At 41.1% G+C, this 12,510-nt stretch overlaps 1 protein-coding gene across 1 annotated transcript in view; it reads right to left on the reverse strand.

Moving 5' to 3' along the window:
• Positions 1-12,510, reverse strand: part of kcnq5a (potassium voltage-gated channel, KQT-like subfamily, member 5a) — a 113,907-nt gene that overhangs the window by 46,701 nt on the left and 54,696 nt on the right. The window contains exons 2-4 of the mRNA XM_057848381.1: positions 2,400-2,490; positions 1,197-1,323; positions 886-1,061 (exon numbers count right to left, since the gene is read on the reverse strand). Of these exons, the coding sequence (XP_057704364.1) occupies positions 886-1,061; positions 1,197-1,323; positions 2,400-2,490 (394 nt within the window). The remainder of the gene's footprint in view (positions 1-885; positions 1,062-1,196; positions 1,324-2,399; positions 2,491-12,510) is intronic.

The raw sequence follows: 12,510 nt of genomic DNA on the forward strand, positions 1-12,510 counted from the left end.
AAAAGAGGCAGACTAGAGGGAAGTGTATCCAACCTAATCAATAAAACTAAATGCAAACACTTTCAAAATAAACCCTTACAACACCACTTTAATTAAACGAATAATCGAAGCAACAAAATTGAATTCGAATATTTTTTTCTAATCGAATACTCGAGTTAATCGATTAATCGTTGCAGCACTAATCTAGGCGTCACACTAAGCCCAGCTGCTGAGCTAAGCAGCGACCAGCCCGTCCACAAAGGCTTCAAGCTTGTGCTTTTATTCATAACCAAGCATACATACTGGCGCATCCCCGTATTATTTTAAATCGCTTTTATCGACCAATATTATTGGATGGACATCTCAAATAATCACGTGACTCTATTATTTCAATCAGACGTAACAATACAGTCACATGACAACAGACAGGGTTGCAGTCGGAAGTCACATATGATCACGTCGCCCTGCTGTTCAAAAACGTGGCGTCTTTAAAGCATGGTTAAAAAATAAACTCTTTTGCAAGTAGAGCTGCCATCAACATTACTCAAAATTTCAACCTCGATCCCAGTTTTTATTTGGCAACGGTAGACGATGGAAAACTGCATATATGATCATTTTAATTCCATGGTAGGAAATATATTTGTCCACAAGAGGGCACTCTTTGGACAGCTGATGTTTCATTTCTGTCAATTACTCTAGTCGGAATTTGAACATATTTTTTTTATAGGTTATCGTCCAGTATAATTATAACAGTTCTTATAGATGATGTTGTGCTGAGAAAAAATATACAGTATACCACTGTTGAACAAAAAAGCTTTTTTGGGATGACTTTAGTAATGTTAGTTAGGCTTATTTTACTAGAGTCAAATTTTTGACCCACCTCTGGTTAAGAGGTTGATCTCATACCTTACTGTGTGCATAGACAACCGATCCCAGCAGCTTCCAAGTGCCTCCCCGCCGATCCATGCGCACCATGCGCACGATCTGCAAGAAGCGCAGGCTACGCAAGGCCGAGGCGGCGAAGATGTTGCCCTGGCTGCCGGCGGAAACCACGGCGACCGAGGCGATCAGCACGATGATGTCTGTAGGGGGATAAAGGTCGCTCGCTTCACCATGCTTATGAGTCAAACCCCTGGCAATGTGTCACTTTCAGAGGTGTCGGAGCGACACGACATGTTATATCATTGTCTCCTTTCACAACGCGGACGGCGTCTTACCGATGACACAAAATGGCTTTCGGGCAAAGCGGAGGCGTCCTTGCCAGCCTCGATAGCGACAGCAGCAGCCGGCGCTCCATATTCGGATGATGTACTCCAGACCGAAGACGACGATCATTACAAACTCCTACAAACACACATTTGTCAAATGCCCCAAGGAAAAAGTATGGAATTGCCAGTCTCGGACGGGCACTCACTCAGAAATGTTATCGTGTTGAACAAACTCAGATAAAAATCTTGAAGATTTAACCACAGCCACCTCCCCAGTGCCTTTGCCTGACATGCAGCCACATATCATCAAGGACTGAAAGAATTTTGATATCTTCTTCAAGCAGTCATCTTTGTAATTCTCGCTGGAACAGCACCACACAAAAGTTCCAGCATCCTCACCTTGTCCAATGCAGAATCTTGACTTTTGACACCTTGTCCAATGCAGATTCTTGACTCTTGCTGCATGTCAAGTTTACGTTCAAATTTTCGACAGCTTTCTTATCCCTTCAATTGAAAATATGTTTGTCATTTTCCAAGATGATAATACATCATGCCACAGAGCTAAAACTGTTAAAGCATTCCCTTGACTCATCCAGTCAATGTCATGGCCTGAAAATAGCCCAGCTCTCAAGCCTATTGATAACCTGTGGTGGAAATTTAAAAAAAGAAAAAAAGGTCCACAGCAAGGCTCCGACCTGCAAGGATGATCTGGAAACTGCAATCAAAGCGAGTTGGCACCAAATTGATGAAGAATACTCATCAGGTCCATGCCTCAGAGACTGCAAGCTGTCATAAAAGCCAGAGGTGGTGCTACTAAATACTAGAGATGTGTTTTGTTATTTCTTTGTTTGTTTCTAATGATTCCATATTTATTTTCCTCAGAATGGAGTGATTCCATATATATTTCCCTGTACTTTCCTCATAAAAGTAACATTTACTGACCACTACAATGTTTTTTATTGATTTATTTGACTGTTTCTGAATGCTAAAGAGGTGCCCTTTTGAACTAATTCATTATTTTTTCAAGATTTCTATATGAGTTTGCTCTACATGATAAAATGTCTTCGTCCGAGACTGGTGATTCCATGCTTTTTGCTAGGGGTTGTATTATAACTTCAAGGGTAGCAATGTCCAAATTTGATATTTTTCTGGTAAAAGGTTGCTAACGATCACTTAGTGCTATCTAGTTTGCAGATAACGTGTGTTTCCTACCAGAATGAGAAGACAGTGTGAGGAGAACTCTTGGTGAGCAGGAATGGTAGAAAACACAGATAAGACCAAGCATCCAAAAACCAGGATGAACCTGCGGAGAAATACAATACGTACAATTTTATTGACTCAACCTTATCACTCAGGTACAGCGTTGTTTTCATCAACAATGACGATAATGAAAATATTTCATCGAACAATTTTTTTTCATGACGATGATGAGTTAAAAAGTGGGTTCTTTTTTTTGTTTAGGCGAATGTTTTTTAATGCATTCGTTATTTAGTTTATAGGTATATTTAGCCGTTTTTGTGGGAATATGTGTTTCAACGATTTGTTTAGAGCATTGTTAAAAAATGTTTGCATTTTATAGCATTTAAGCTAGCGGACTTTTGCTATGCAACTTAGCCGATTTGTTCTTTTGTTGTACTTAGATCCTCATTTATTCATTTTTTCAGACCATTTAAGGCTAACCTCAGGTATATTAATCCATTTTTAAATGAAAGTGCAATTCTGCTTAGGGTGAAGAAACAGTCAGGAATTTTATTTTGAAAAAGCAATCTTAGTAAGCCTTTGTTTTACATCCCTAAAATTGATTGTGCAACGCATTAAATGTTCCTAATCAAATGACTCCGTGATTCAAAATAGTTGAGAGATTAATCGACTACTAAAATGCTCGATAGCTTCAGCCCAAGTTGATACTCATTGCTTACTATTGATGAGAAATCCATTTGGATTGGACGCCTATTGCCGTCAATGACGGTGCAAAAATGCAGGTCCTGTTCTATCTTTACAAAAAACATTCATCTAATTTAGATGAGTCAAACACAATTTTTGCTGCAGGCAAAACACTTTGCAAAGGCGTAAAGCGTGTTAAGAGCTTCCCTACACAGTCAATAAATCACCCGCGTGTGTGTGCGCGAGTATGCGAGAGGTCACCGTTTTCCACACATTATCATCATAATGCAGCAAATGCATACGGACTCTACGTGCCGTCGTCTGAGCGTGCCAAGCATGCAGAGCTTTTCAATCACGGCGGCGAAAAGCCAGCGAATGGAAAGAAAGAATATAAAAAAGATGGAAGGAAAGAGGAGGAAGACAAAACAGTGCCAGATGAGCCAGTCGCTTTGAACCATAAAAAGTTGGACACACACACTTGAAAATGTGGTCAATTATTAAAAGGCTCATTTCTTGTATCAACTCAAAGGGAAAATGGGACTAAAAGTAAATTTCGTGCTTAGATCAACATTTTGAGCCGAAAACATAAAGCGCTTACGAACTTCACGAAATTTTACTTTGGCCAATAAAAGAGGCGGTGTTTGATCATAAAAAGAAAATTTCCAAAACACAGATTTTGAAATTCGTGTCACCTGATTTTGATGATTGACCCATACGAGGCAAACACCACTGCCTCGTGTAAAAATAAATACAGGTAGTCCCCAGGTTACGACGTACTCGACTTACGTGATTTTGACTTTACGACGCCGGAGTCTCATCAGCCATTTTGCCTGCAATCGTTTTTTTTTTTTTTTTTTTTTTTTTAGCCACATAAACTGTACCTTATTCTGTCCTCACTTAACCTGAAGTTGTTTAGCTTTACAGACATCAAACAAGAAAATTGTGCTTTTTGAAGCTTTTTACTTCCTTCACTTTTAACAATTTGTAAAGCTGTAACACACATTTGTACACATATTCATTTTAACAATAAAAGACTTGACACAAAACAATTGGTGTTGGAAATCTAGTCTGATCAATATGTAAATTAAGTAGATTAAATTAGCTTTATTTGCTTAGCAAAAATCCTCTAGTTTAAAATCTACAAATGCTAATGTTTTCTCATAGCTAATCACTCCCACGTAACTCCATAAACTGTAGTTGTAAACGTAATCACAAATGCGTACACAAGCGTATATTAGCTGAAACAATTTACAGCCGTATGTGGGGCAAACCAGAGCGAAGAAGCTGTCCTTTATCCATGTCATACGTCTGACAGTCCGAGTCTGCTTCTCAGTCATACAAGGAAACAGTCTAGCCAGACCCAACGCTGCCACCAGAGGGCAGTGTTCAGTGCTGGCACCTCTGATATTTTGTCAGACAACGCTCAATTTCTCCCAGAAAATGATTGCAATTACAAATGCTTTGGTAGTAATACCTTCATTTATTTTGCTTGCAATGAAAAAACACAAAAGAGAATGGAAACTTTTTAAAATCATTATCATTTTACACAAAACTCCAAAAATGGGTCAGACAAAAGTATCGGCACCCTTACCAAAATACTTGGTAGCACAACCTTTAGACAAAATAACTGCAAGCATCCGCTTCAAGTATCCATCAATGAGTTTCTTGCAATGCTCTGCTGGAATTTTAGACCATTCTTCTTTGGCCAACTGCTTCAGGTCTCTGAGCTTTGAAGGGTGCCATTTTCAGATCTTTCCACATGGGTTTCAGGTCTGGATTCATTGCTGGCCACTTTAGAAGTCTCCAGTGCTTTGTCTCAAAACATTTTCTCGTGCTTTTTGAAGTGTGTTTTGGGTCATTATCCTGCTGGAGGACCCATGACCTGTGAGGGAGACCCAGCTTTCTCACACTGGGCCCTGCTGCAAAATTTGTTGGTAGTCTTCAGACTTCATAATGCCATGCGCATGGTCGAGCAGTCCTGTTCCAGAGGCAGCAAAGCAATCCCAAAACATCAGGGAACCTCCGCCATGTTTGACTGTGGGGACCGTGTTCTTTTCTTTGAAGGCCTCCTGTAAACTCTACTGTATGTTGAGGCCTTTTTCCAAAAAGCTCTACTTTGTCTCATCTGACCGGAGAACATTCTTCCAAAACGTTTTTGGCTTTCTCAGGTAAGTTTTGGAAAACTCCAGCCTGGGCCTGGCTTTTTTTTATGTCTCTAGGTCAGAAGTGAGGTCTTCCTGGTTATCCTACCATTGAGTCCCTTTTCATTCAGACAGGGACGCATAGTACGGGTTGACACTGTCGTACACTCAGACTGCCGGACAGCTTGAACTTGTTTGGATGTCAGTCGAGGTTCTTCATTTACCATCCACACAATCTTTCGTTGAAATCCCTCGCCAATTTTTATTTTCTGTCCACATCTTGGGAGGTTAGCCACAGTGCTGTGGCCTTTACACTTATTGATGACACTGCGCACGGTAGACACAGGAACATTCAGGTCTTTGGAGATGGACTTGTCGCCTTGAGATTGCCCGTGCTTCCTCACAGTTTTGCTTCTCACGTCCTCAGACAGTTCTTTTGTCTTCTTTCTTTTCTCCATGCTCAATGTGGTACACACAAGGATGCAGGACAGAGGTCGAGTCAACTTGAATCTATTTTAACTGGCTGCAAGTGTGATTTAATTATTGCCACCACCTGTTCTGTGCCACAGGTAAGTAACAGGTGCTGTTAATGACACAAATTAGAGTAGCATAACAAGACTCTTCAAAGGGTGCCAATACTTTAATCTGGCCCATTTTTGGAGTTTGGTGTAAAATGATAATGATTTTATTTTTTTCCCATTCTCTTTTGTGATTTTTTTATTGCAAGCAAAATAAATGAAGATATTCCTACCAAAGCATTTTGCAATCATTTTCTGTGAGAAATTGAGCCTTATCTGACAGAATTGCAGGGGTGCCAATACTTTTGGCCAGCGCTGTAGATGAGACGTAAGTAAATGAGCCACACAAAGTCATTCAAAACATGCTCTTAAAAGTAATGATGAGAAACTGCCAAACTAAAATACATTCCCAAAGACCTGAATAACACACAAAAAAACCTATGTGAAGGTTCTAATCAACAGTTCTGATTGCCTCCAGTCCCGGTTGCCTGACGAGATACGAGACGGTTGCGTGTCTGTCTTCCGAGTCCGTGTGACATATGGCTTTATGATTGAAGGCGTCATAACACACACACACACTACATCTGTTACAAGGATCGTGTGCGAATGCTCGTACATCAGCTGCTTTTATTAACTCCATCTCAACACTCTCACGTCCCAATAACTGAGGACATATGATCATACATACATCTCTGTGTAGTAGTTCATTGGCGATCAAACGGCGCTAATTGTTTGCGTTGAGTCTGTTTTTCTTCCTAATGAGGATGTAATATTCACACTTTTGTTTGGTGTAACACATTGTGGGGAATCCCCAAGCAAAACAAACAAAGCTAAGTTAAACGCTTGCTTTTCACTAATGCGAACAAGGGATGTTTTTTTTAAATTCCAAATTATTGAGTCCATTGTAATCATCAGCTTTCCCCTCTGGAGCGACGTTGATCGTTTGAGCGCTTCGGGGGGAAAAAAAAGAGAACTACGTAATGGAATATTAGTGGCTCTCGTGTCTGGCTTACTACTACTGCTGCTGCTGTGTTTCATCTCATACACATGTACACACACACAAACGCAGTCTGAGGACGGCGGTCTGGACAGCATCAGCGGTCGCGGTCAATGCGGCTGTGTCTGGGTTATACACAGTTTAAAGTTCCCTTGGCAAGACGCACAAACACGGCAAAAGGGAGCGTGTAAGCCGCTTGTTTTACGCCACAACTCAGAGTCATTGAAGAACATTTTCCGTGATTGCATCCTGCTCGAGTGAATACGCCACATGGATGCACGCAGGAAAAAAGGCAAGTGTTCTGTATGAGGCACAATACTTTCTCCTCTGAAATTTTTAATAAAATGTGTAGTTCATGACAAATCCTTAAGATTTGCAAGGTTCTTTGCACTGTTTCGCAAAGTGTGCTCCCTCCAGTGGCAAACCAAAGAATCGCTGAATTAAATGTTCAACAAGCGCACCTTTCTTTAAATTCACTAGTGAACTCAAAACACTCAAAAACAATCATAAGGGGTCGCGCCAAGCATCCAGGCGGCTTCACACTCACTCTCATTAAAACTCTCAAAAGGTCATTGGCTCGCCCTTCCTCCCTTGTCAATCATCTACAACTCTCGGTGCTTATGTGGGGCAAGGAGCATTATAAAAGACTTCCACTTCTTCAACCTGTTGCCCTCTAGCAGGCACTTCTAGCCAAAAAGAACAGACTGAGAGACAGTTTCCTTCTAACAGCTGTCACCATACTCAACTCAGGTTGCACGGGAATGTCACTGTCATTGCACTGCTAATGCCACAACATCGTCACATGCATCTCACTCAGTCGCTTTCTATGTTATCAGACATCTGTCTCAATCTTGGTACTGCATATGAAATATTTGCCGTTATAGCATTTTTGCACTGTTACATCAATATAGGCACGTGCCGGTACGAGATTCTGATAGTATGATAACCTTAAAGTGCGAACTGTGAGAGAATTTTATTCATGCTTAAAACACAACCATTATACATTATATTTTGTATGCTTTTGTTATGCTTGCATGAGAACATTGTAGCATAGAGCGTCAGTTGCCATGTTTACATGGAGCCAAATATTCCAATTACAATCGGAATATTTGTTCAAACCGAATAAATGTGTTCCATATAAACACCTCATTCGGAATGAACGGGCCCAAACCGAATGGAATTTCCTTCCGATTCACAGGGGTGGAATATTCCTTTTCCCAAACCGATTAGAAGTAAAATTATATCATGTAAACAGGGAAGCGGAATGGTGTCTGGTTGCGTTCTTTCTGCACATGCTCCGTACTGACGTGGTGACGTCACTTTGTGATGTAAGTAACGTCACTTGCAACATGGCTTCCAAGCACGGCGCACCTAATTGGAGTCCGGCGGAAAGATTGTATTTAATTCAAACTTTAAAAGAATTGAATATAATTGCTCGCTTAGACGGGCGTAAAACGAGGAACAGTGAACTATTTAACAAAGTTCACGAGAGGTTACACGAAGCCGGAATAGACCGGAGCGTTGACCAGATTAGAAACCGGTGGAAAACCGGCTACTACAAGGCAAAAGAGCAAAACAGCAGAAGCGGATACGACCCCACAAACACAACAAGTGGGTTAAAGTTAAAACAGCAGCTCTCCGACGATCGATCTCCATGTTTTGCAACGTGACGCTTTGTTTTGATTCATCTGCGCATGTCAAATGGCAGTTGTCAAACGTCCTTTCGGAATAAAGGCAGTCACATGTAAACGCTGGATCGGAATAGATGAAGTGACAGGTAAACAGCTGATCTGAAATTTCCATTCGGAATGATTTGAATCGGTATGAATAAAAGTCAGCATGTAAACGTGGCTAGTGTTATATTAATCTATTTGAGTGTGCCTTCCCATGGCCTTGACAAAGACTGTATCACAATATGCCCAAATATGGACTGTTAAGTCCCTATGTTTTTCAATATGCCCTGAATGAATACAAGGGAGGACTGTGGTTTCTTATCATCGTTCTAGCCAGAGCCGGTGTTCAAGGTCTCAGCTCAAAGATGTTTTTGTATGGAAAAATACCCAAGTTTGTGAGATGATGACTTTCGTTTCTTCGTAAGTTTCGTTTCACGGTGAGCTTCGGCACCGCCCTTTCAACAGTATAAATGTCCAGCCTCTATTGTACTTCTTTGTACTTCTGGGTGATCACAGCTCCTGGCTGGGTCACATCATTTTGTACCCGAGAGCTCTTGTTCATAAAGCCTTCGAAGCAAAGCAATCCATGGTTGGGGTCGTATTCATTTCTCTAATTGAGCTATCGAGGTAACCCTAACCTGACATGTATGACAACAAAAAGCATGTTTATTTCATATTCATGCGATGTTTTATGCTCCTGAATGAAATGGACCACTTGGATGTGTGTGGAAGCGATCGTTTTATTTATTCAATTTTTGAATCCCGCACCATGAAAATGAGTGACTTCCGGCTCCAGTCTCGAGTTGAGGACGAATGCGAATGTGTCGTCACCCGGGTCAGCGTCTCACAATACAGCATTGCTTTATTGCATGCAGATTTTGCGTATTAATCGTTTATTTTTCGCATCACGCCAGCCAAACGGCTGCAGGGTTTTGTAGCTGCACCAGGGAGAGGCGTGTGAGCCTTTTTGGGTTTCAAAAAGTTCCCGTTCAGCCCGAGAACGGCCAAAACAAGTGTGCGACAACTGTGGGACCATTGGACTTAGGAGGAGCTGAGTAAACATCGTGTATTGTATTATGTCAAATACTGGGATCATGGCAAACATTTTAATATGGAGGTGGCTTGCATTTTGTGGACGACGGTGCTCATTGTCCACCAGAATGCCACTCGGCCGACGACCGGCATGTGCCTGCCGGGAGAGCCCTCTTCGTTTGCCCGGTGTTCTGTCAAATTTTCCACCCCATCAGAAATTGCAACTTTGTGTTAAAATGGCCACCAATACAGAGTAAACACGGCAAACTTTCTTTAGATGAAGGAATATGTACTTACGTTTGATAATGGACGGACATGTAGAAAAGTTCTCCTCAGACACGTCCTGCCTTGTTAGCTGCACACAACAACTGCATGCCACTCTCTCACTGTTCACGTCTTCGCATGCAGTGTAGTTTAGCATTCATTTACGCCATATTCGTGTTGACCATGTGGCAGCTACGCGCTCCTCCGACGTCTGCCGGTTTGTCCGGCGGTCATTCTCCAGCCGCTTCCTCGGCAAACGAGCTCTCCTACCCGCGGCAGGGGAACGACGAGCTGTAACTTGCTCTCCGCCTGGGCGGGTTGCCGATCGGTGAAGACAATCGACAACCCCGCCGCTGTGTGACATGATCCGGGGTGGTTTTGTGTGATTTTTCGCTTCGAAAGGCAAGAATAAGACTTTGAAACATCACTCGGCTCGGGTTAGCATGTCGGCCAGCTTTCACGCCTCCTGGTTTATTTAGGCTCTCCAAAGCCTGAGTAATTTTGCCATGTCCTACTGAATTAATGCATTTTGAATATTTCATATTCCATTTAGCATAAGACTGTAATTTGTCATGACCATACCATTTATTTAGCATTGAGGAAAAAATACTTGGAAAATTGTAAAAACATTGGCATAGAGAGATTGAAACAATGACATTTTGCTGCTCTCTTCATTGCATTTTCCTCGTTCTAAATAATTCCCCCTCAATAGGCCGAATTCTAAATCATATGAAATCATGACCCTGCCGACGTCATCCTCCATTTGGGGAAATTTTGTTCAATTGGTTTTCTTTTGTGACTTTATTAAATTGAATTTTCACCTACATTTAAACACCAGTGGCCATATGTACGTTTGGTCCACTACACCTTATAAAAATCAAATGTTGCCACCTATGTGCAAAAGTTTTCCCACCGTGGTTGTGCTGCTTCCACTAACGAGTCCCAGTACACAAACGGGAGGAGGAATCAAAAGTGAGATCTATACATAGTGAGCATATAGAATGACACCGAGCATTTAGGGCAGCGCTATTTGTTCCACCTTTAAGTGAGTGGTGAATGTGAGCCTTCAAACCTTCCTTTAAATGCTACCAGAAAATCCTCTGCATTTTTAGCCTTGCCAAAATATACAGGAAGTGACCCGTAAGTACTCTCAAATCACAAGGAAGTGATGCAAAATAAATAGGAGAGGAGCAGGAAAGGATCCAAAATTTACAGGAAGGGGCACAGAGATACGAGTCACTTTCTGTACATTTTTTGTGTAAGTGCCTTCAGTTTACAAGGAACAGACTCAAAATCAATACGAAACAACATGGAAATGCACCAAAATCAACAGGAAATGACCTGAAAGTACCCTAAAATTACAAGGATGTGACCCAAAATCAATAGAAAAGCCACAAAATCAACAGGACGTACAGTTCTGGCCAAAACTATTGGCACCCCTGCAATTCTGTCAGATAATGCTCAATTTCTCCAAGTACAAATGCTTTGGTAGTAATATCTTCATTGATTTTGCTTGCAATGAAAAAGCACAAAAGTAGGGCTGCAGCTATTGAATATTTTGGTAGTTGATTAATCGATGGACTAGTTAGTTCGAATAATCGAGTAATCGGATAAGGAACATGCAAAAATTTAAATACCTGAGCTGAGCCTCAAATGGTATAAATTTTTTAAAAAATGAAGATCTGTGTACAACAAAAGAAAAATGGGCAAACTTACATAGAAAAAGTCCGCTAGCTTAAAATGCAAAAGTTTTTTTTTTTACAATGCTCTTTACAAATGGTTCAGACACATATTCCCACAAAAAAACTGCTAAATATACCCATGAACTAAATTATGAATTACAAAACATTAGCTCAAACAAAAACTTAGCTTATGTTGGTCTTAACAGGGAGCAGTGGGATTCAGCTATGTGAAAAGAGACAGACCAGGCAGTGTATCCACCCTAATCAATAAAACTAAATGCAAACACTTTCAAAATAAACCATTACAATGCCACTTTAATTAAACGAATAATCGAAGCAAAAACATTGTAATTTGAGTATTTTTTTCTAACCAAATACTCGAGTTAATCAGTTAATCGTTGCAGCACTACACAAAAGACAATGAAAAAAAAAGAATGAAATCATCATCATTTTACACAAAACTCCAAAAATGGGCCAGAAAAAAGTATTTGGCACCCTTACCCTTAGTAACCTTTAGACAAAATAACTGCAAACAACCGCTTCCGGTATCCATCGTTGAGTTTCTTACATTGCTCTGCTGGAATTTGAGACCATTCTCCTTTGGCTAACTGCTCCATGTCTCTGAGATTTGAAGGGCGCCATTGTCAGATCTCGCCACAGCTGTTCTATGGGATTCAGGTCTGGACTCATTGGACTCATGGACTATTTTGTAGTGCTTTTTGAAGTGTGTTTTGGGTCATTGTCCTGCTGGAAGACCCATGACCTCTGAGGGAGACCCAGCTTTCTCACACTGGGCCCTACATTATTTGTCGGTAGACTTCAGACTTCATAACGCCATGCACACAGTCAAGCAGTCCAATGCCAGAGGGAGCAAAGCAATCCCAAAACATCAGGGAACAACCTCCGCCATGTTTGACCGTGTTCTTTTCTTTGAAGGCCTCGTTTTGTTCCCCTGTAAACTCTATGTTGCTGCCTTTCCGCAAAAAGCTCGACTTTTGTCTCATCTGACCAGAGAACATTCTTCCAAAACGTTGTTTGCTTTCTCGGGTAAGTTTTGGCAAACTCCAGCCTGGCTTTTTTAAGTCTCTGAGTCTTTCTGGGTATCCTACCATAGAGTCTCTTTTCATTCAGA

This window comes from Corythoichthys intestinalis, chromosome 10 (assembly GCF_030265065.1).
Source record: "Corythoichthys intestinalis isolate RoL2023-P3 chromosome 10, ASM3026506v1, whole genome shotgun sequence".
NCBI classification, from domain to species: Eukaryota; Metazoa; Chordata; class Actinopteri; order Syngnathiformes; family Syngnathidae; genus Corythoichthys; species Corythoichthys intestinalis.